The sequence below is a fragment of the Poecilia reticulata genome, chromosome 11 (assembly GCF_904066995.2).
Source record: "Poecilia reticulata chromosome 11, P_reticulata-male-v2, whole genome shotgun sequence".
NCBI classification, from domain to species: Eukaryota; Metazoa; Chordata; class Actinopteri; order Cyprinodontiformes; family Poeciliidae; genus Poecilia; species Poecilia reticulata.
In genome coordinates this window covers 25,885,678-25,905,141 of record NC_088840.1, presented here as the reverse complement: position 1 = coordinate 25,905,141, position 19,464 = coordinate 25,885,678, and the positions used below count along the sequence as shown (strand labels likewise).

General features: G+C 37.8%; 3 protein-coding genes across 3 annotated transcripts; all 3 read left to right on the top strand.

The window, feature by feature from the left end:
• Positions 1–9,150, top strand: LOC103472863 (chitin synthase chs-2-like). Its single transcript, XM_081612860.1, has 20 exons — positions 1–281; positions 412–1,291; positions 1,424–1,610; positions 1,742–1,840; positions 1,947–2,108; positions 2,784–2,958; positions 3,031–3,132; positions 3,252–3,393; positions 3,475–3,675; positions 4,102–4,217; positions 4,628–4,796; positions 4,896–5,075; positions 5,158–5,436; positions 5,521–5,689; positions 5,777–5,811; positions 5,947–6,011; positions 6,443–6,553; positions 6,648–6,859; positions 6,958–7,030; positions 8,226–9,150. Exons 2-20 carry the CDS (start codon positions 469–471, stop codon positions 8,385–8,387), a joined length of 3,462 nt encoding a protein of 1,153 aa, XP_081468986.1. The 5' UTR covers positions 1–281; positions 412–468; the 3' UTR covers positions 8,388–9,150.
• Positions 9,151–12,353: 3,203 nt separating this feature from the next.
• On the top strand, positions 12,354–15,189 carry LOC145553842 (uncharacterized). The gene is made up of 4 exons (XM_081612859.1): positions 12,354–12,385; positions 12,648–12,783; positions 13,851–14,712; positions 15,002–15,189. Exons 1-4 carry the CDS (start codon positions 12,354–12,356, stop codon positions 15,187–15,189), a joined length of 1,218 nt encoding a protein of 405 aa, XP_081468985.1.
• A 197-nt stretch (positions 15,190–15,386) lies between these two features.
• Positions 15,387–18,841, top strand: LOC145553841 (chitin synthase chs-2-like). The gene is made up of 10 exons (XM_081612858.1): positions 15,387–15,439; positions 15,991–16,158; positions 16,285–16,459; positions 16,539–16,640; positions 16,744–16,885; positions 16,979–17,179; positions 17,369–17,484; positions 17,782–17,950; positions 18,065–18,244; positions 18,323–18,841. Exons 1-10 carry the CDS (start codon positions 15,387–15,389, stop codon positions 18,628–18,630), a joined length of 1,614 nt encoding a protein of 537 aa, XP_081468984.1. The 3' UTR covers positions 18,631–18,841.
• Positions 18,842–19,464: the final 623 nt, after the last annotated feature.

Here is a 19,464-nt window from a genome sequence, read left to right as displayed (position 1 = left end):
GAACATTTATATTGTTTAGTTTCAAGTGGCAACAAATTCTCAACAGTCAGTTAAGATACCAGTGTCCTTCAAAGGCTTCTTTTATTTTCCAGGCTTCTTTTCTTCTCCTCATCACTTTGTCCCATGAAGATACAAAGACCCTCCAAGCTGAGCAGAAACCCGTCGCACTGCTGTGTATTGGCTGCTCTCTCATTGCACCCACTGTTCTGCTGCTGCTGAAAAGCATCTGGAAATCATGTTACAAAACATCAAAGCTGCCAAGAAAATCATCTGTAGCCCTGGTAAGACACAAGATAATATTTACTAACTCTATCTTAAGTCTTATGGATCCCAAAAAAACAATTACTGATATGGCATGTTTCCTTGTTTCTGTGACATTTTGTTGAATTTAACTTTTTCTTTGTCCCTCAGGTTTTGTTCTTCGAGTTCCTTGTTTCTGTGGGGTTAGCAGTGCTTACCATTGTAGCAATGCCACACCTGGACATTGTGACCAATGTGACCATCCTAAACAGTGTAGCTGTCCTCTCTGCATTCCTGCAAGCAGTCACTCAGTGCACTGCCAAAAAGATGAACATCTTCCTGCTGCCTTCCATCATGGCCTTCCTGTTCATGGTTGTTGGTTACTGTTTGTTCCTGGTCCTGTACATTTTGAAAGACCCCGCCGATGTGAAGACAGCCATCTGGGTGGGTCTTGCTGTTGGTGGGTCAATCTTGGTATCTTTCAACTGGTGGGAGAATTACTTCAGGGTGATCTGTGTGAATAGCAAATCCAACGTCCTCAAAAATCTGTTTGAAGACTTGAACAAGTCTCAGAACATGCTGCACATCATGTCCAGCGTACTGAGGATTGTGGTCACTGCCTGTGTGCTTGGTGCCTATGTTCCTCTGGCCAAGATGGACTGGGACATTGTGACCTCCATTCCAAGCAGGGAAACAAGAATAGTAGCCATCATCATTGGGGTCCAGTTGACCTCCTCTGCACTCTGCCATTGGTTTGCTTTGGCAGCCTGTAAGATGCATGCTGTCCGCCGATGCTTCATCCTGCCTTTGTACCTGGCTTCACTGGCTGTCATGGTGCTGTTCATCGTCCCTGTTATTCTGGATTATCAGGACCACCAGTTAAGCTTAAACACAACTGAAAACATCAACTTCACAAGTTACTGCACTGAAGCTGTGAATGTAAGAAATCAAAGTCTGAGTGGTAACCTGTTCCCACATCTGGTTTTGGATGTTGCCCAAACTCTCTGCTTCCTGGACATGTCCAACACAGTCGACATCGGCTTACTGACAGGTAAAAAGAAAATAAAGAAATGCTGTTGTTGTTATCTGGGTATTTTGCTTTTTTGGGGGTTATTTGTTTTGGCTGTTTTAGTATTTAAGGTTTGGTAGTAGTGACTTTTTTCTTTCTTTTCTTTCTTATCAGGTGCAGCAGCATCATGGTGGATTGGTCTTGTGCTGGCTACTATCCATATATGGTACTTTAACATCTATCGTATCCAGAAGACACAAGACTTGTTTGTTCGGAGACTCTATGAAGGAGCCTTTATTGAGCAGTCCTTACTCCTCAACACCCGTTTCAGCATCCGGTCAAGAAAAAACAAGAAGAAAGCGTAAGTTAGTTAGTGTGTGCATATGCTGTGCAACTCTTTCATCTTCTTTCTTTTGGGCATAAATTTCTGTTTCAGTATATAGTAGTAATCATAAAGCAATTACTTATATTTGCAAATATTGTCTTATCAAGGAATAAGGAGGATGACACTCCTGCTCAGATTTATCTCTGTGCAACAATGTGGCATGAGACCTATGAGGAAATGATGAATATCATGATCTCAATTTTCAGGTGAGCACCTTAAGACTCTCTATTATATATAATTTAAGTATTGTCTTACAATCTTCATTTGACTTTTTTTCTAATGAATTCATTCAAACTTCATGTTTGTCTCAAGACTGGACAAGTACAGACCAAAAGCAGGATCCAAGTTTAATGATTTCACCTTTGAAGCCCATATCTACTTTGATGATGCCTTTGAAAATGTCAAAGGAAATCAGGATCGTCACCTGAACACATATGCAAAGGACCTTGTGCAAATCATCACTGAGGTTTATGGGTAAGAACCATGTTTACAGATAGCTTATTTTATAACCTGATTGCCAGCAGAGTTTGTCTGAAAGGTCATTAGGTTTTAATAATTATCATATTTCCCACAAAAATTACTTAATTACTAACATGTTAGAATAACTTGTTTTGCCAACAATTCTTGGAAGAAAGTTGTTTGAAAAATAAAGATGTTTATCACAATCTGTCTTAATTAATAAGTCAAGAAATAAACTTGATCCTCAGCTATTAAAATGACGTTAATTGAGTAGGAAACCGATCAGGCCATGAATAGAAAACATGTTTTTAAGATCAAATGTGTATTTACTTGCATGTAAATTTCTAGCAAGTTTGTATAGATTTGACATGTTCAGATAATATAGATTGCTAGTTATTTTGTCAAAGTTTTAATTTGGTTTAGAGTTTGCTGTTCAGATCTATATTGGAGAGATTCTGGTTAAATGAGATAACATCTGATACCTACTACTCAGTGTCACCTACTTCAGAATAAGATTAGACTTTTCCTGGCTGGCTCGCCACTCAGAATCACCTCATTATCAATAATTCACTCCAAATAACATAAGTTTGTGCCAATTAATTTTATTCCCTAAAAGCAACAATTGAAACACTAGAGATGAAAATGTTCCAAGGTAAATTATTTATCAGTATCCTTTCTCTCTATCATCAGCATCTTCAAGAACCTTGATAAAACATTCTTCGGAGTACAGCAGCAAATTCCTCATCAGTCAATCATAGAGACGCCATATGGAGCTAGGCTGGTTGTTGAAATGCCTCATGGGAATAACATTGTAGTTCACTTCAAAGACAAACAGAAAATCCGGAACAAAAAGAGATGGTCTCAGGTAGGTAATAGCATATGGATTATCTCAACATTTTAGTCAAGAACCTTTAGTTTAACTGTTTATTGTCTGCAGGTGATGTATCTTTACTATCTGTTGGGTTGGAAACTCATGACCAAATATCACAGCCGCTGGAAAAGTGGGGAAAAGGAAATTGATCTAAAGAAAGATATCAAGGTGAGATAGAAGAAACTTTCTGGGTATTTTATGAAGTGCAAAAATGCTCATTTAATTTTCAGTGCGCAGTCAAAGACAGAGTTGAATGCATAAAAAACAAAACTGTGCATTTATTCCAGAGAGAGAAACACAACACCTACCTCTTGGCTTTGGATGGGGACACAGACTTCCAACCAGCGGCTGTGATGCTGCTCATTGATCGTCTGAAAATGTATCCCCGTGTTGGTGCAGCATGTGGCAGAATTCACCCCACTGGATCAGGTTGGGAGCAAACCAGGACTATTTTGCACAAGACAAAGGGCCATGGTGAGGTTATAAACCAGTTGTCTATTTGATCTGCAGGTCCTGCTGTTTGGTTCCAGAAGTTTGAGTACGCTGTCAGTCACTGGCTGCAGAAGACAGCTGAGCATGTCTTTGGCTGTGTACTGTGCAGCCCTGGTTGCTTCAGTCTGTTCAGAGCAGAGGCACTAATGGATGACAACGTGATGAAGAAATACTCAACCAAATCCACAGAACCCAGTCAATACATCCAATATGACCAAGGTACAAGCCTGAACTCTATTAAAACTTTTTGTTAACTTGCTTTGTGATAATATAATCTAGTTTAAGCAAATAATTTCACATTGTATACTTTTATACTGCAAAGTGGAACAGTTGGTTTCTGTGATTTTTCAGAGGTTACTCAGCTATCTGTTGAAACTTTGCATATTCTCTACTTTCATCCGCATGTTTCCTTCCAAAGCTCCAAAGTATGCATCTTTATTTAATTGGTGCAACCTGCCCATTGTGTTGCTCATAGTCCACTCTCATTAGACAACTTCCCCCAAAAGACCCTGCCTGGATTAAATGTTTAGAATGGATGGATTAATAGAGATAAATATCCAATGAAGATACTATTCTTCATCTTTGCTTTGACTTTCAAGTTTTCTTAATTTTTCCAACATCTAAATATATATTTTGTTTTTTCAGGTGAGGACCGCTGGCTGTGCACTCTGCTGCTGAAACAAGGCTGGAGAGTGGAATACAATGCAGCATCTGATGCCTACACCAACGCACCAGAAAACTTCAAGGAGCTTTATAACCAGGTGAGTACATCATCAGTGTAGATCCAGTGTAGAGCTATAATTCAAAAACATATTGATAATAATTACCCACACAACAAGAAATAAGAAATATCCTTTGCTTCCTGTGGATCAAGGTAATTTGTCCACCACTAATACCACCCGGTGCTTTAGTTTGCAAGACCTCAAACTCACAGTTATACTTATTGAGATCTCTAAAATAAATTTGTTGTTGTACTCAGTATGTTCTACCAGACAATGGATTTGTGACGTTGCTTGGTTGATGTTCCAGTAGTTATCAGCCGTGGTTATTTTACCCCTGAGTCATTTTTAATTTTCAGTAATTGGATAAATTAATGGAATTCCCATCGAATAAAAGGTTTCAGGACAAAAAGAGGTCATAACTTAATAATGACTACTGCTTTTCTACTTAGCGGAAACGATGGGGCCCTTCCACGATGGCAAACGTTGTAGATCTGATCGGTTCCACCAACCTGGTTTCCAAGAAGAATCCATCAATGTCCAAACCATTCATGCTCTACCAGCTGTTTGCCATAATTTCAGCCATCCTTGCTCCGGCCACCATCTGTCTCATGGTTGCAGGTAACTGTCGTTATGTCCTCTGGACATGTACAACACTTGTACTAGATTAACATTTAAAAAGCTTGTGAATTAAAAATATACTGTTTCTGCTGTACCCAGGGAGTCTGTCCTTCCTTTTGGAAATACCTTCTGCTGCTGCTCTGGTCTTAGCTGTGATACCTCCTGCCATTTACTTGGGTCTTTGCTTTAAGCTGAAGGCAGACACTCAGATCACTATTGCAGCAGTGTTGAGTGTCATGTATGCATTCCTTATGATGGTAGTGACAATGTCCATTATTGGTAAGTGCTTATTTATGTTTAACAAATGTGTAAAGATATTTTGCTTTAACTCTAAACATTGGTCTTCTTTGTTTTCTGCCAGCCTCAATGGTGGAGGAAAAGACCATTCTGACACCCAGCAGCATTTTCATCGTGGCCATGTCAATCATTTACATCGTCACTGCACTGCTGCATCCTCAAGAACTTCCTTTGTTGTTCTATGGCCTACTCTACATCATCTGCATCCCAAGTGCCTACCTCCTGCTCACCATCTACTCCATGGTCAACATGAACAGTGTCTCATGGGGAACCAGAGAAACAAAACCTACTGCAGAGGCCGAAACAACTGCAGCCAACATCCAGCAAACTAAAACCCAAAAAGGTAGATTGGTACCACTCTGAATGACTTAATGACTAGAGCTGATCTTTCTGCAAAGTAAACTGAAACTTAGTTTTACCTTCTCAGCAAAAAACTCCTTCAAACGACTCTGCTCACAGATGAAATGCTGTAAAAAATCCAACCAGCGAGTAGAAGACGAACAGATCACCATGAGACAGGAGATCCCAGAGTCTATGCAGCTTGAACCTCAACCCCAGAACAGTATTGTGGATGATTCCCCCCAAAGAGAACAAGAGTAGGTGTTAAATATATGAAACACAATTCAACTACACAGTAGTAAAGCAATGGCTGATACTACTGTTTTTTTTTATTTTATTTTTAGGTCAGAGGAGACCAATTTTTACACTCCCGTTCAATGTAAGTGCAAGAAAATGTTTGTTTTTATAGAGCTTTAGTACATTAATAAATATATTAATACATTAATAAAGTCTTTTCCAACCACTTAATGATATTAGGTTTTCAAATTATTTTCTGTCCTATTTTGCTGCTTAGGTTGGAAAGCACAAGTGGAGAGTTTGTCCAGAGACATTCAACTGCAAGTGGATTCTCTCGATGAGGTGATGTCCTTTAGCTTAATAGAGACTTCAGTCTTATAAATACTTATGGTCAATTATTTAAGTCTTTGTTTTACTCACTATACGTATATCAAATAGCACCATTGTTCACCACTCGTTATTCAGACATCCAAAGAATCAAATCTGATTTATTTGATTTTAAAGAATAATTTAATCTGGTGATAATCAGGATTGGACTGATAAATCCACCAGTAAACTGTAGGTAGGAATTATGACATTATGTTCACTGAAGGACGTTGCCAAGAATCAGCTAAAGGTCAACAAATACTAATAATCCTTTAAGTGGTTCATTTGTTGCTTTGTTCAGTTAAATGTAAATTTTCTATGGATTACAAATGTTCACAACGTTATCCCCAAATGTTTATCTTTGACTTTTTGTTAATTTTAGACATTGAACTAATGTGTTGTTGCAGGATGAGGAGCGGTTTTGGAAGGAACTTATTGAAAAGTACCTGGAACCTCTGCAGAATGACAAAGAAAAACAGGAAAAGACTAAAAATGAGCTGCAAGATCTTAGAAACAAGGTAAAAGGGGAGAGTTGTAATTTAATACATTTGACATTTGCTGGAAATTTTTTTACATTTTTTAAGCTAACCTTGTACTTCTTTCCCAACACAGATCAATTTTTCATTCTTCTTCTTGAATGCCCTGTGGCTGGTGGCAGCCTTCGTCTTTCAAGTCTTTGAGGTCTTTCAACTCAAGTTTGACATCGTTGACTTGAACCTCAACAAAACTGGTAAACAGTTCCAAGTTGAGCCAATAAGCCTCATGTTCATCCTGGGCTTTGCTCTCTCAGTTTTGCTCCAGTTTATTGGGATGTTGTACCACAGGTAATCACTGATTAGATTTTTTTTCTCAACTATATTTCCATAACTACAGTCAACAAAAAGATGCTTATAACACAAAACTTTTTCTTCTCCACTTTTAGAATTATGACCCTCATTCATTATGTGGCGTTTTTGGAAACGGAGCCAAAACAACAAAAGTCTGCAAGAAAAGAGGTAAATATTTTTGTTTATTATTCAAACTAAACCAAACGATTGGTCAGATGTCTACCATGTTATATCATCACAGATATCCCAACTGCCAAGAATTAATAAAATTATTATCACGACATCTTTTCAACAAATTTTCATTAAATAACTCTGCTATCTCCCAAAGTTATTCCCTGTTCTTGTGGATTACACAAACAACACATAGACTGTGTTTAACAATTTAAAACTAAATTAAATAGCCTGTCATTCACTAAATATGATAAAAACATCTTTGAACTATATATATTTTACATACAATACAATAGTTGTAAATAACAACTGTGGATGTGGAAATTAACATTAAAAATAATTAGAAAGACTCAGGCTTTGCAATGTTTGACACAAGCGAAGCTCCAAGAAACTCAATACTCAATATCAAATGATAGACGGTGCAATCCCTTTCTTCCCCCACAAAAACAAAAAAACAACAATAAAAAAACACACAGACACATGTGGCAGTGCATCTAGCCCCCTCTTTTGGACATTTTGCAGGCTGTAATTACCTGTATCCAAATGTTTTGGGACCTTCCACTGGTATTTTGGGAAAAAAACGGTATTGAAGTCCAAACTGATATTTACATCTATCTAAATACCCAAACTGGATAGATGTTGATAAAACAATGTGTGATTAGAAACTATCTCATGGCTCAGACCATACTGACCTTTAATAAAACAGTTGATTCAGAGCCTGTGTAAGAAATATTCACAGGGAGGGAAACAAGACTGCAAGAAAAACCAAACTCTAGATAGATATTTATGTGGAGCAAAGGCAGTAATGACGCCACATGGTGGTGCTGTTGAGCTGTAAATAGGACTCGACATGTGTTGATGTTGGTGCCATAAAGGGATATGACGTACCTTTTATAATTAATAAGACAACACAGTATTCTTTACTTTACTGGAAAACATTCAAATATGTCAACACACAAATCAATGAAAATAATCATTTGAAGACTGAAAATTATTGGTCAAGAGAAAAATTTTTATTTGGTAGCTTTTACAGAAATCTCCAGGAGGAGTAAAATTTAATAAAATGTAAATATTTGTGAAGTTAAATATTACCCGTTCAATCATTTTCCATACTGCAGGAATGATTGCCTGCTAGGTGTGCTCAAGGTGTTGCAGCATTTTTATCCAATAAAGTTTATTTGATCTCTTCCAGAATGCCTCCATGTCCAATGCAGATTCAAGCTCACTCTTCAACTCCGTGACTGACATGAGCACCGTCTCACAGGAAGAAAGTGAATTTTATTTAAGTGATGAGGAGTGGGAGGATGAAATCTACTCTCTACAGGAGATTGGGGATGGAACTCAGGAGACTTAGGTTTTTAACAAGCCTGTTTCTGCACCTAAACACTTTTAGCACTTTGATGTATCTGCTGTTGCACAGATCTTTTTAAATGGCGCTGCAAAGTAGGACACATACCATGAAGGCAACCCCAAGATGAAGTATTTTATTTAAATGTTGTGACTTCTTAACTATTTATCATTTTGAAAAACAGAGGTCCTGTGACAGTTTTTTTATGTTCCTTTTTTGTATAAAATGTTTATGTATTATCTAGTGTGTAGATTGGGTCTTGAAATCAGTGATCAATATTTACTTTGAATCAAAACTGTCTAAGCTATTCAGTCCATTAATGGAAGCTTCATAAATGTGATAAATGTTTGATTTATTCTATTGATTTATTCTATTCATCAGATTTTTTTATTAACTCAATAATTTTAATTTATTGCAGTTCATTGAAGGAAAAACCTGAAGGATGAATTAATCTTGAAAGTACAATATTACTACAGTGTTACTACTGTCATAAGCTATTCAAGGAGGTTCTTACTTTGGAAAAACCTGTAAAATCTGGTTGGCTCACTACTTGAATGTTAACTCAGAAACTGTTTTGCTAAAAATGCAAATGTTAAATTACCTTTATTCTTTTTGAATTGTTTCGTGTGATCCGGAAAGCATACACATTGTTTACAATATGTATTTCCTGTTGTCAGCATCTTTGTTTTTCTTTTAAAAATGTAAAAATGTGTAAGTTTAATATATTATAAAGTATTTGTGTTATGGCCTATTTTTTATTTAACAAGAAAACAAAGAAATACATATAATAAAGGTATGAAAATAAATAAAAACATGGGGTTGAATTGTCTTATTTGTTACAATAGTACTACTTGGTCAATGTCTACATCATTGCTCTGCGTTCGGCTATAAAACTCTCATTTGGACAAATGCCCTCATGGATAGTTGAGAGCAGGAATGCAAGCATTGATTGATATCACTTCTGAGTTTCTCAACAGGGACACCTAATGCAAAGCGTTTGGTCTGCAGTAATTACAGTGACAAAAGTAGCTACATGTCTTGATGCTTTCTGAAAAAAAAGTCACTCTGGGTCTGAAAAGTTGCACAATAAAGCGAAAACGTCGCTGAAATGACAGCAATACTTTCCCTTGTCCACACTCCACAGATCATCTACAGTACGCTGCATTATTTTTTTGTCACTGATTAATCAAAAATAATGTGAATTTATGTATGTCTGTCATATCCATGAAAAACTTGCTAAATCTTCTCTTCAAGACTAACAGCTTTATCTTCTACCTCTTAAACTCCTGTCATCCAACGTGCTTACAGGTATGTCTCCAATCAGGAGAACATGTGGTCAGTTGCTGTCTGAGCCAAGCAAGCAATATTTTCCTGAGCTTTGGGCATTTTATGTACCATATCCAAAATAAAGACCAGGGTTCATATCATGGGAATGTCAGAGACAGGCGACTAAATGAGCAGTCAAATTGTCCCATGTGTCAAACTCCAGTCCTCTGCTGCTCTGCAGTTTTTATGTGTGCCACAGGTACAAAACACTGGAATGAAATGGTGTAATTACCTCCTTCTTGTGTAGACAAGTTCTCCAGCACCTTGCAATGACCTAATTATTCTGAATAGAATAATTAGGTCAACCTAATTGACGACTGGGAAGAGTAGACGTCTTGTGATCGGAAGGTTGTAGATATGATTCCAGCTTCCTCCTGTCACGTGTCGATGGGCAAGGCACCTAACCTCAAATTGCCTAGCAATCTGCATATCGGTGTATGAATGTGTGAGGGTTTTTGAGTGCGAATGGGTGAATGTGACTCTGTCCATTACCCTTCAGGTGTGGTGCAGCAGAGACACATCTAAAAGTTGCAGGGCGGTGGCCCTTGAGGACTGGAGTTTGACGCATGTGAAACTGACCACATGTAGCAGGGTCCATGTTCACAGAAAGAAACAGCAATGATGCCAGAAAGAAACAGCAATGGTGCAAGCATCAGAGCTGAGAAGAATTGCTGCAAAAGACAAATAATAACCAGTAAAACACAGCTCTCAGGTTATATATAATGTAAATGCATTCTGTGCTCAGGATTCTTTTTTTTTTTTTTTTAATAATTGAACGCATTGTGATTTAACCCTGGAAAAAGAGAAGAACAAACAATTCAACCTTCAAGAGGGGTGAAAGTACATTTCAGACCTTTAACCATATATATACACCATGGTAACATATTACATTTTCATAAGCAGGTAATACTAATATTTCTGCATGAGAGATTCGTGAGAGCTTGTAGAAAGGAGGAAGAAGGAAACGTTTTCTTTTTGAACCCCTCCTTTGGCATGGCAAACATTTCTCTCCCTTATGAATGAGGAATGAGATAATGCTGTCAAACAATGACTATGTGAGGCATTGATCCTCAAACTGAAACGATGACGTTTTAAGGTGGTTTGGATGATGACCTGAAAAGAAAAAAACTACTTGACAGAACAAAACAATGCAAATACAATATAATTCAGCTGTACTACGGTATGTAAAGAAACTAAAGCTTAACAAGACAAATCATTTTCTTTGTTTTTCATTTCAGCTCTTTCTCTTTCTCAGCACTTGAGTTGTGACACATCAGTGAAGGGGCTTGTTAAGAGATTATAATAAAGATATTGAGTCTATGTATTGATTCAAAAGTGTTTTTTTTTTTGCACAATAAGAAAGAAATAAAACTAAAACACTTGTGGTCTGTAAATTGTTCACACCTGTTATTGTTTACTTTCATTAATAGATTAGTTATTTTTTCTTCTGCCTTCACTGTAAGTTGCCTGCGGTGTTTTTCCAGAAACTTCTAATCAAATCAAACAAAGCTAAAAAGAAGCAAAGACGGAAAAATATTTTCATCTACATAAAGTCAAAGATGATTCAAATAATTTTAAATGAAAGAAATCAAGATTGAAACAACTTTGTTTCCAAGGTGTAACCTACTTGACCAACCTGTCAAAGCTTTTCTCCTCCTGCATCATAGTTTCTCTTTCTGTAGGATACAACTCACCGAAAAAATAAACTACCTCTGCCGTTAGACTTTTTGGATTTCATATATTTAATTTCTTCATCTACTTTGTGTGACAACCTTCGAAATTATGTTCGCAGGTTTTTGCATTTCATTCTGTTATATAACTTCAAGGCAGGAAACAGTCTACGTCCAGACTCATAGTAATTCATTTCTTAAAAATTATAATAATCATTACTGGTGCAAAAATCTGATTGGTTCACAAGTATATTGAATTGAATTTGGCAAAGCAACTGCAAAAAAAATCAGTATTAGTTGGTTAGCTTATGTTGACAATCATTAATACATTTGGATTAAACCTGACGTAACCCTAAGAGCAGGGTTTTTTTAGTTGTAATAATGTCTTGTGATGTAACAATACCTAATTTAAAATCAATACCTGATTTTAAGACCTTTGTACTTCCTAACAAGTTATGTCTATTATGATAGAAATCCCAAGGGGTATCTTTATTATTATTATTATTATTATTATTATTATTATTATTATTATTATTATTATTATTATTATTATTATTATTATTATTATTATTATTAAAGGTCTTTTTTCAGTGCAGTTTGAGCTATGAGTGACAGCCTTTTGTTCCTATGCAATAGAAAAATTAACCACTCAAGCAAATTATTAAAAGCCTAAAATTTCCAATAAAATTCAAGTACAAGTGACAAATTTGTCCTTAACTGTATATTTAGATTATTCGTGAAGAGTATTCTTTTTTTTACGTTTCATCTCTCAGTCTATTTTTTCTGGTTTACAATATCTGATGACAGTATTGTTTGCTTTTTGTAATTTCTTTGACCTAAGTTGGCAACCTGCCTGCTACGCGTCTGCAGGCACCAGGGGGAGGGGTTAGGGTTAGGACTGAAGGGCTCATGAATCATGCAGGTAAAAAGATTATAAGGATGAGAGAAAAAATCAGAGAGCATAACTGGACCTACGATGGAGGAGGACAACAAGAGAAGAGAGCTCAAGTAAGTAATGCATTATTAAAAGTTGGTTTGATTTTTAGCAAGATAAAACATTAAGAGTCTTCAATTATTAAATTCCACTGTGAAAAAGGAAGAAAACTGATCTCAATAACCTCCATGTTAATAATTTATATTTCAGGTTAAAGGTTTATCTGAACTTGGAAGAGCAGAAATGCTAATCCATAAATAACAGTTTGATCCTAAATAATTTCTTCTTTTAATCATCCTCATCCCCCAAACTGTGGCTTTTTGTGCTGTAATGCAGAAGGCCATGGGACACATGTCGGGAGGTCCCTACCATTGAAGACGAGCACACACCCTGGAAGCTGCTTAAGCTTGTACATGTCATCTCTTTGTTTGCAGTAGCTATCATTATCTTTGGACTGGCAATATGCAGTAAGGTAAGCTATTTTTATACGACTTTTTATGCTAAACAGATTAAACAAATGCCGTATTTTCCGCACTATAAGGCACCTAAAAACCTTCAATTTCCTCAAAAGCCGACAGTGCGCCTTATAATCCGGTGCGCCTTATTTATGGACCAATATTGAGCCACAACAGGTCTAGCTACTACGGTAAGCAGCCGCCGACTTCATTTTGCCCGTAGAACAAGAATAGGGATAGTTGTCAGAACGCTGGTTTGTAATCTATTAATAAAGTTTGACTGACCTATCTACCTACCGATGGTCTAGAATCAGGTCGTCTGCAGGTCATTTAGCACCACGTTCTCCACCAACATGCTGTGCGCAAATGGAGAAGGGTGACCATCGTCCGGCCACGCCCCGGCCCAGTCACGGAAGGCTCTCCTCACGGACCGGAGATGGACTGTTTTGTTGACATTCCATTAGACCATCTAGTGGATGCATAACGTAACTCCAGCCTCTACTGTAGCGTCTATTCTATGCGCCTTATAATGCGGAAAATACTGTACTTTTAAAAACCTGAAAGTAGAAAAGACCATGTAAATGCCTGTAATATGTTTGAGGCCATTTCTGTAGAACATAATACATTCATTGATCCCACTTCAACCAAAGAATACAAGTGAAATATAAGATATTTAGTAAAATTTTACAGTACAGCACTACAGTTTTTATTGTTTAGCTTGGTTATGAAGAGGCAAATACAAATTCTCAACATCTGCGGTACCAGTGGTTTTACATGATTTGCTTAATTTTCCAGGCTTGTTTCCTTCTCCTCGTCACTTTGACCCATGAAGATACGAAAACAATCCAAGCTAAGCAGAAACCTCTCACACTGCTGTGCATTGGCTGCTCTGTCATTGCACCTCATGTTTTGCTGCTGCTCAAAAGCATCTGGAAAGCATGTTACAAATCATCAAAGCTGCCAAGAAAAGCATCTGCAGCCCTGGTAAGACAAATGGATTTGATCTCCAGCTGAAGCCAAAAACAATTAAATGTTTTGTTTTTGTAATTTAGTTGAATTGATCTGTCCATTTTTTTCTCTACAGGTTTTGTTCTTTGAGTTCCTTGTTTCTGTGGGGTTAGCAGTGCTTACCATTGTAGCAATGCCACACCTGGACATTGTGACCAATGTGACCATCCTAAACAGTGTAGCTGTCCTCTCTGCATTCCTGCAAGCAGTCACTCAGTGCACTGCCAAAAAGATGAACATCTTCCTGCTGCCTTCCATCATGGCCTTCCTGTTCATGGTTGTTGGTTACTGTTTCTTCGTGGTCCTGTACATTTTGAAAGACCCCGCCGATGTGAAGACAGCCATCTGGGTGAGCCTTGCTGTTGGTGGGTCAATCTTGGTATCTTTCAACTGGTGGGAGAATTACTTCAGGGTGATCTGTGTGAATAGCAAATCCAACATCCTCAAAAATCTGTTTGAAGACTTGAACAAGTCTCAGAACATGCTGCACATCATGTCCAGCGTACTGAGGATAGTGGTCACTGCCTGTGTGCTTGGTGCCTATGTTCCTCTGGCCAAGCTGGACTGGGACATTGTGACCTCCATTCCAAGCAGGGAAACAAGGATAGTAGCCATCATCATTGGGGTCCAGTTGACCTCCTCTGCACTCTGCCATTGGTTTGCTTTGGCAGCCTGTAAGATGCATGCTGTCCGCCGATGCTTCATCCTGCCTTTGTACCTGGCTTCACTGGCTGTGATGGTGCTGTTTATTGCTCCTGTCATCATTTATTACAAAGACTACAAATCAAACATCAACTTCGCAAGTTACTGCGCTGAAGCTGTGAATGTAAGAAATCAAAGTCTGAGTGGTAACCTGTTCCCACATCTGGTTTTGGACGTTGCCCAGACACTCTGCACCCTGAACATGTCCATGACATCTGATTTTGGCCTATTGACAGGTAAGAGTTTCTTGCCTATTTAAGTAAATTGTGTAATGAATTTTTTTTATGTATTTGATTTAGTACAGATTCCAGTTAAGTCTAAAGTCAGTAAACTGGTCCACGATACATAAAATCTGGATTGAGCCAGAATATATATTTTCCCAGAATCAAATTCCTTTTTCACATCTATCAGCCACTCTGCTTTGTGTGTATGTTTTGTGCTGTATGAAGTGGTATTTAGTGCTATTATTCACTTGGTTTATACTGGTTTCTCATATTTCCAGAGGTTACCTTATTCTCCTTTCAGGTGCAGGAGTATTATGGTGGATTGGTCTTGTGTTGGCCACCATCCATATTTGGTACCTAAACACCTGCCGCATCCAGAAGACTCAGGACCTGTTTGTGAGGAGACTCTATGAGGGAGCCCTTATTGAGCAATCCTTACTACTCAACACACGCTTCCACATTCAGTGTAAAAACCGAAGGAAACGGTGAGTTTTGTGTTTTTTGTTTGCTATACAACTTTTGTTTCTTTGAATTGCCTTCTAAGCATTAATTTTAGGCTTTTGCAAATGGTACAAAGTTTTTGTGAAATTAAAGCTACTTGGACAGAAGATAGTTTTAAACATGTAAATGTTATATGAAGTTTTAGAGAAGTCACCACTCCTGCCATGGTTTATCTCTGCGCAACCATGTGGCATGAGACCTACGAGGAGATGATGAATATTATGATCTCAGTTTTCAGGTGAGTTACATTGACATGTTTTTGACCTTGCTTTTCAGTCTTTTCAACACCAATGAATCAAATAACTATATCATTATGACTCTAGAACTTGTTTGTATGCTGAGGAGGTAACTCAGCTTTTTGATTCAGATGTGTCAGACCAGAGATACAGCTAAAATCCACAAGAGGAGATACAGATCCTTACCGGACCAGTCAAGCAACATTATAGGAAGTAATTTCAGGCACTTTCATCCAGGATTTCTCTGTCAGTAGTGATCCATTTCTCTTAACTTTGCCTGAGGCTTATGTGAACAGTAGGGGTCAGACTAAGAGTGAGTCAAAATTGCGATAAGGAAAGATGGTTGATGTAATGTGAGCTGATTTCCAGTGTTTGTTACTAAGCTATATTAAATATTTATGAAAGGTTTTAAATGATTGATTAATTTCAAGCAAACTATGCTTAGTCATTAGTAATTTGTTTTACCAGAAGGATATGCTCCTGATATCCTCCTTTTATTTTTTAAAATAATGGACTTTTTTACATGTTCTCTTCATGTGTTTCATCACTAAAGACTGGACCAATACAGACCAAAGAGTTTGACACAACCGCAGTTTGATGATTTCACCTTTGAAGCCCATATCTACTTTGATGATGCCTTCACAAATGTGACAGGAAGTCCGCATCGTCATCTGAACACATATGCAAAGGACCTTGTGAGAATAATTGCAGATGTTTATGGGTAAGGACCAAGTTGAAAGATGATATGATGTTGCATTTCTCAGGTGTCATAACTGGATTTATGACCAGAGGCACATTTTCAATATGAATTATTTCAAATTTAATGTAATTCTGTCTTTGTCACCAGAATTTTCAAGAACCTTGATAAAACATTCTTTGAGGTACAACAGCAAATTCCTGATCAGGGAATCATAAAGACACCTTATGGAGCTCGTCTTGTTGTTGAAATGCCTCATGGGAATAACATTGTAGTCCACTTCAAAGACAAAGAGAAAATCCGGATCAAGAAGAGATGGTCTCAGGTAGAGAATATCTCACTGATGACGTCGGTGTCTCAGCAGGAAACACTTGCTTTGCTAACCGATCTTTAGTAATTTACAGGTGATGTATCTTTACTATCTCCTGGGTTGGAAACTGATGACCAAATATTACAGATACTGGCAGGAAGGACAACATGAAAAGCATCTTAAGAGAGAGATCCAGGTGAAATAATGCATCTTTTCTGAATATTTTTTTTACTTTAATGCATACATAAATACTGACCATCACACAATGAATTGAGAAACTGTACATTTGCTTCTTTCAGAAAGAGAAGCACAACACTTATCTCCTGGCTTTGGATGGGGACACAGACTTCCAACCAGCGGCTGTGATGCTGCTTATCGATCGTTTGAAAATGTATCCCCGTGTTGGTGCAGCATGTGGCAGAATTCACCCCACTGGATCAGGTTGGGACAAATGAAAATGTATCATTTTTCATTTGTGACACTGTACACAGAGCCACAAGGAAAGAATTGAATACCTCTGCATTTGTCGTGCAGGTCCTGCTGTTTGGTTCCAGAAGTTTGAGTACGCTATCAGTCACTGGCTGCAGAAGACAGCTGAGCATGTCTTTGGCTGTGTACTGTGCAGCCCTGGTTGCTTCAGTCTGTTCAGAGCAGAGGCGCTAATGGATGACAATGTGATGAAGAAATACTCAACCAAATCCACAGAACCCAGTCAATACATCCAGTATGACCAAGGTAATAGGTGCTGTATGAAAATCCATTTTCAATCTTCTGAAGTTAATAATTAAACCTCGGTTTAGATAAACCTCCATTACATAATGATAACATTCATCAAAGTATGTACATTCTCCCTGATATTTTTGGATCTGTGTTAGATACCTTTCAGTGGGAAGTTGTCCTACATTAGTTTTCTTTTAATTTCAGGTGAGGACCGTTGGCTGTGCACTCTGCTGCTGAAACAAGGCTGGAGAGTGGAATACAATGCAGCATCTGATGCCTACACCAACGCACCAGAAAACTTCAAAGAGCTTTATAACCAGGTGAACTCAAGAGAAAAAAAACAAAGCATTTTTAACAAAACTGTAACAGCAAAATAATAAAGCCTGATCACCCAAAGTGCTACCACCAACCTCATAATATACATTAATCATCTCTCTAAATTGTTTTTGGTTTTTTTGTTTTGCGATTATGATTCCATCTGAATATTTATTTTGGATTCAGATTGTTGCAGGCTCACTCCTGCCTTGCAAATGACTTTATCTCCTAGTGTTGGGGAGAGTTTATCAGAGGTGTGATGGATCTGCAGAAGGTTTGAGTTCTGGTTTGTTATTTTTTAGCGCAAACGATGGGGGCCTTCCACAATGGCAAATGTTGTGGATCTGCTGGGCTCAACCAACATTGTCTCCAAAAGGAACTTATCCATGTCCAAACTCTTCATGTTCTACCAGCTGTTCGGCATGATCTCTGCCATTCTTGCTCCATCCACCATCTGCCTCATGGTTGCAGGTCAGCATCTGTCTGTGTGTCTTTGAATGTAAAAATGACAAAAATAAATGCATATCAGATGATCGAAGGTGAGAGCAGCTACACAAAAATGTTCCAGCCTGTTTTTTCCTCCAGGAAGTTTGTCCTTCATCTTGGAAATACCTTCTGCTGTGGCTCTGGTCATAGCTGTGATACCTCCTGCTGTTTACTTGGGTCTTTGCTTTAAACTCAAGCCAGACACTCAGATCACTATTGCAGGGATTCTTAGTGTTGCATATTCATTCCTCATGGTGGTGGTGGCAATATCCATTATTGGTAAATATAAATGACATTTCTAACTAATGTATTGAAATCTTGCTGCTATTTTTTAATATGTGTTATCTTTTGCACCAGCCTCAATAATTAAGGAAAAGACCATTCTGACACCCAGCAGCATTTTCATCGTGGCCATGTCAGTCATTTACATTGTGACCGCACTGATGCATCCCCAGGAACTTCCTTTAGTGTTTTATGGCTTACTCTACATCATCTGCATCCCAAGTGCTTACCTTCTGCTCACCATCTACTCCATGGTCAACATGAACAGTGTCTCTTGGGGAACCAGAGAAACAAAACCGACTCCAGGGGCTGCAGTAACAGCAGTCTCCGCCCTCCAAGCAAACACAAAAAGAGGTAGAACAGAAAAAGGTAGTGCTACATAATACTGTTTTTTCCCAACAAAACTAAAAGTTTTACCCTTGCAGCTAAGGGTATCTTCCAGCGACTTTGCTCAAGGATGAAATGTTGTAAAAAATCACGTCCGATATCAGAAGACACCCAGCCTCTGATAAATGCCCAGCCTCAGGAGAATTTGGAACCTGAACCTCAAAGCCGAGACACTGCTGCTAATGACGTCTCCGAAAAGGAAGAAATGTAGGTTCTAAACACAGGTTGAAATAACTACAAAGTTTCCATCATATCAATAGATATTACCACTTTTTTCTGAATTTGTTTTAGGCAAGTGAAGACTGGTTTTGACTGTCCGGCTAAATGTGAGTTCAGAGGAATTTCTGTATTTTATCCCAGAACTTGGCAAGTTTTGAAATGTTCTTTTGTGTTCTGTTCTTCAGGTTGGATAAATGAACTGGAAAGTTTGTCCAATGACATACAGCTGCAGGAACATTTTCTGGACAAGGTGCAAATGTGTTTTTTTTTATATCTTAAATAGAGCTGTCACTATCTAAAGACCTGATTTTACGATTCAAAAAGTGGCTTACAAATATCTTAAATCAAATTGTGCTGCTGCCCACTTAACAATTGTACATTTAGAGTTTCTGTATTTGGTATCTTTTTGCTCCTTCTCTAAAATATGTAGTTGGCTCCCAAAACCTTCTTCAAATAAAATAAATTTGATGTCAGTTGTTTGTGCTGATTTGTGCAGCAAAAATCTTTCTTTGTCGTTAACAGAGGTCATGAAAGGTCAACCAGCCACTTCTCCCACCCCAACATTTACAAAATTAAACAAATTTTATGCATATTTACTATAGAAAAGCTGT